Source organism: Agaricus bisporus, assembly GCF_000300575.1.
Source record: "Agaricus bisporus var. bisporus H97 unplaced genomic scaffold AGABI2scaffold_26, whole genome shotgun sequence".
Classification (NCBI taxonomy): Eukaryota; Fungi; Basidiomycota; class Agaricomycetes; order Agaricales; family Agaricaceae; genus Agaricus; species Agaricus bisporus.
In genome coordinates, this window is record NW_006267359.1 from 1005 (window position 1) to 5831 (window position 4827).

General features: G+C 37.7%; 1 protein-coding gene across 1 annotated transcript; it reads right to left on the bottom strand.

Annotated features, from left to right (window-relative positions):
- Positions 1 to 826: 826 nt before the first annotated feature.
- Positions 827 to 1150, bottom strand: AGABI2DRAFT_123543 (hypothetical protein; the record flags this gene model as incomplete). Its single annotated transcript, XM_006458762.1, has 1 exon — positions 827 to 1150. One exon carries the CDS (start codon positions 1148 to 1150, stop codon positions 827 to 829), a length of 324 nt encoding a protein of 107 aa, XP_006458825.1.
- Between the last annotated feature and the right edge of the window lie 3677 nt (positions 1151 to 4827).

Consider the following 4827-nt stretch of genomic DNA (forward strand, 5'->3'; position numbering starts at 1 on the left):
CATGGGGCGTAGAGAATTTGGTAATGAGGAGTTTGAGGAGAAAATGGTTGAGCTGGCAATGAGAGTAATCTCACCAGTCTTCATTTGTTTTCCACTTTTTTTGTGAAGTTTTTTTTTCAATTTTTTTTTCAATTTTTTTTCTTCAACTTTTTTAACTTTTTTTTTAATTTTTTTTTAATTTTGTTTTGCAAATTTTTTTTTCAATTTTTGAGTTTAAAGCCTGTCGATGCTGTGGTCTGTCTATATTCAGCAACTTTCATAGTATACATTCTAGAAAGTAGATTTACTGATTCAATAAAAAATTGAAGCAAGAGAAAAGAAAAAAGACTTCGATGGCTCAAAAATCCGCATCTATACTTTGAAAGATTTGAAATAAGAAAAAAGAACAGGTCGAGTAAACTGCACCCATTCCCAAAAAAGATCCACAACCTCTATATTTAAATAATACACATGTATCATGTAAACATTATGCAAACAAAAGTCTTAAATTGAGCTTTATTGCATTTTTAATTTACATATGTTTTAAATAGTACACATGTATTATTAAAATAATATTTACGGTAATGTTTGCATAAAGTTTGCATAATACATGTGTACTATTCAAATATGAAGGTTGTGATCAGGTTGACTCGAAAACCACGGTCAAACCCGAAAAATGTCCCTTGCTGACCTTGTAAGGAAGAGAGATTTTTCGGAACTGACTTCCTCAAAATACACTTGGTCATTAATGAGTGGGTAGTCGGGCGGGTCAACGTTCGCCAGGGCCAGAAACCCTCAGTAAGACCATGAATGATTGATTGAACAAAAATAGGATTCGGGTGTTCTCTCAAAAGAGAGGAAGATTTATGGAGATGATGATTTCAAACAATTCAGGATGGTTGCGGAGTGTTCCCATCACGGGATGGTCCAAAGGTAACACTGGCGGACATGGCAAAGGAGTAGCCGACTCAGACCAATCTGCCACTCCAGGTATGGTTTCCTCGTCTTCATCCCACCAATTGTACCTGAGGTACTTAGGCCTTATTCCTCTTGTTTCCAGGCTTTCCTTTACTACAACTCGATTGCCCGTGAGTGTCTTCTTTACATCTCCGACATTTGTGCTGGAATGAGCAAGCGGTGTTGGTACAACCCGCTTTACTGTTGAAGCCATTATAGATTCCCCAGTCTCCACGTTGTGAGATGGTGTGGTACTCGACCCCATCTGGCTCAAGGATGGTTTCAGAAAAGTTCTCTCGCAATCCGGGGTCCAAGAGCAAACAGTTCTCTCCCCCTCTGACGGCCTCTCTGAGGGCTTCATCAAAGAGGATAATCCTCGCGTGATGATTGACGTTCTTCCTGCAGAACTTTTGGAGCATATACAGTACAAAACTCCTATATTTGAATAATACACATGTATTATGTAAACATTACCGTAAATATAATTTACATAGTACATCTACAATATGTAAAATATATCTAAACTTTATGCAAATAAAAGCTTTAAAATGGGCTTTATTGAATTTTAAATTTACATATGATTTACATAGTACATATGTATTATATAAATTATATTTACGGTAATGTTTGCATAATGTTTGCATAATACATGTGTACTATTCAAATATAGAAGTTGTGATAATACAATGGAGTATACAATGTATAAGTGATAGTCTATCCACCCTTAGGTTTCTTATCACCTCATCATTGGATTTGGGGAGCCTCCGACCCGCTGATACACCTCAAAAATATTTGCGCAATTTTACGCAATTTTTAGGCTACTATTACCAGAAGTATACGGTTCTCGCGGAGTAGCTACCCGAGTACTAAGTCGAACCCTTCATAGAAACTTAGGAAAAATACGACAAATCCTATTTATATTCGTCAGCAGTCTATAACTAGTAGACTCTCCTTCCGCTAACCGGAAAGCTCAGATAAGACTGGTGAATCTAGTATTCCTGATGTCTCTCTGTGTATATGGAGGATAGAAGCACAATAGCAGGAAAACTGTACTGCACACCCAAAGACTAGCTGGTCGTATTGGACCAATGACCCATACAGACTATCCCTACAAAGTCACGGGTTCTAATTATCAGAACTTCGAGTACTAGAGGCCGATCGCTTGGTAGCTACCTCTATACCCGGAAACCAGATGAGGAAATTACCTGATACAGATACAGATATGATAAGATAAACTTATCTAGATTAGACCAGACGTACCTGAGAGTCAAAACGATGACTTGGGACCTCAGGCTATTCTAAGAAAAGGTGTTCCTGGGATGAACCTTGGGTCTGGTAACAGATCCTACTAAGGACACATCCTGAGGCACTTCCCTGGGCAGGAACTCCGAATTCCTGATCCGATCCGACCGAAGGAGGGATCCCTAATTGCTCCGAAGGCTTGGGAAGATCAGTGCAACTTATGGACCTGTACCTTACCAATCTATACCCCTGTAGCTACCCATCTAGTTTTATTCTTGGACGTTTTTCCCATGTTTACTCAGCTTTCTCATGTACGCGGATATGTTCTCATTTAGTATCTCTCTCGAATATAAAAGACCAGGTGCAAGGGAGGGATAAGCAAGCATTCTTGCCCCCACTTTTGCACTTAGGACATTGCAGGTGCATTTTTGGAATATATAAGTTTTGCTTCAGTCGTAGATCACTATCAGACGTACACAGAACTCAGACAAACTTTATTATAAAGTTAACTCAGACTCAGACAAAGATTCCTGCGACTTAGCACTTTTAGCGAAGTAGCTACTAAGTTAAGAATTGATCACCTGGTGCACAGAGGCATTTCGAGGTTGACTGTTCGAAGCTTAGCGTCGTCTAAAGACACAGAAAGTAGTCTAGTAAAAGTCAAGTCAGTTCAAAGTTAGTTAGCAAAGTTAGTTTAGTCAGAAGTTCAGTAGTACAAGTTCAAGTTTCAAGTAGTTTAAGTGTTCGCATCACACCTCTATTCTTCATAACAGAAGTTCACACCTTTACCTTCATATCATCAGATATTCCCCCTTCGAAATCGCAGAGGCAGTATAGTAGCTACTAAGCGACTATATCGTTTTTGTTGTTTGTCCTTCGTATCTACAAATCTATACTATCCTCTACACTGCAGGTGGTTTCTCAACTGTTTCCACATCCACTTTGATAACGCCTATGGGGGTCACTCCCTCCGGGCTGGAGGAGCCACACTGCTAGCCCAGCATAACGTGCCTTTTCATATCATCCAAGCGATTGGTTGTTGGTCTTCTGAAGCTTTTCTTATCTATATCTGCACACACCCCTCTCTTCTTCTACCCTCTCTTTCATCTCCCGGTCAGAATTAGCGTGTTAGCCTGGGTCGGTGTGGTCAGCATGGTGGACCACTCCTTTTTTCTGAGTTTTTTCTGGATTTTCTTTTTTCTACCTCAAGCCTCCTCTTTTTCTTTTGGGTCATTCATTTAGTCATGTATCTTCCCAACTGTTTTTCCTCTCTTAAATCTCTCTTTTACAGATTTGACTGTGGTTTTCGAGTCAACCTGGTCTTTTTCGGGAATGGGTGCAGTTTACTCGACCTGTTCTTTTTTCTTATTTCAAATCTTTCAAAGTATAGATGCGGATTTTTGAGCCATCGAAGTCTTTTTTCTTTTCTCTTGCTTCAATTTTTTATTGAATCAGTAAATCTACTTTCTAGAATGTATACTATGAAAGTTGCTGAATATAGACAGACCACAGCATCGACAGGCTTTAAACTCAAAAATTGAAAAAAAAATTAAAAAAAAAGTTAAAAAAGTTGAAGAAAAAAAATTGAAAAAAAAATTGAAAAAAAAACTTCACAAAAAAAGTGGAAAACAAATGAAGACTGGTGAGATTACTCTCATTGCCAGCTCAACCATTTTCTCCTCAAACTCCTCATTACCAAATTCTCTACGCCCCATGATTTCTTCAATGTCACTCTCGTTCTCAAAATCTCCGAAATGGATTCTTCTTCATCATTTTCCTTTGATCTCATTGTATCCGGTTCCATAGTATTGGTATCACCAAGTGTGGCAGCTCTGGGAAGTGTGAGAGACTTGTGCTTTGGCTCATCACTTCCAGAAGCAATATCATGATTGCAATGCTGATTACGGAGCCCTGAGATGTTTTTTCGGCCAGGCATGACTGTGAAGTGCTGCCTGCAGAGATCAATATTCTTTTTTTAGCTCTGATCAGATATCGGGGCCAATTTTTTCCTACAAATCAAACATTACTCATTGAGACCTATCGTTTGCACACTTTTCGAAAATTTTCTGTATTTTTTAGGGGGTTGGCCAATTTTCAGGTGGTCACAAATCTAAATTCAATTTTGATTGTAATGGTTGTTGAACAATTGCTAAACTTGTTCTTCACTTACTATGCCCAAAACTTATCATTTAACCTATCTCACTCACTTTCTACTCAAATCCTTAGCAGTTTCTTTGTGGTAGAAGCCCATCTACCTCTACTATTTGTCTATGTTTTTAGTTGGAAGAGTTAGAAAGTGATTGTTCCACAAAACTGGCATTTATTCTCAGAGATGTAATATTTTGAAAATTGAAATAGTTTCATGGTATCTCAAGAGTTTCAAAATTATATATATAGTAGGGACATATTTGAAATACATTTGACTATTCTAACTGTTTCAAGAATTTCAAAATCATTGTAGGAATATATTTGAAGTGGAATAAACAATTTCAAAATATTTTAGAAATTTTAAAAAGAGGCTAGGAATATATTTGAAGTGCATTTGACAATTTCTAAATATCCCAAGAGTTTTGAAATTCTAGTAGGGATAGATTTGAAGTACATTTGATAATGTCTCCCAAAATTTTCAAAATTAAGCGATCGCTCGAA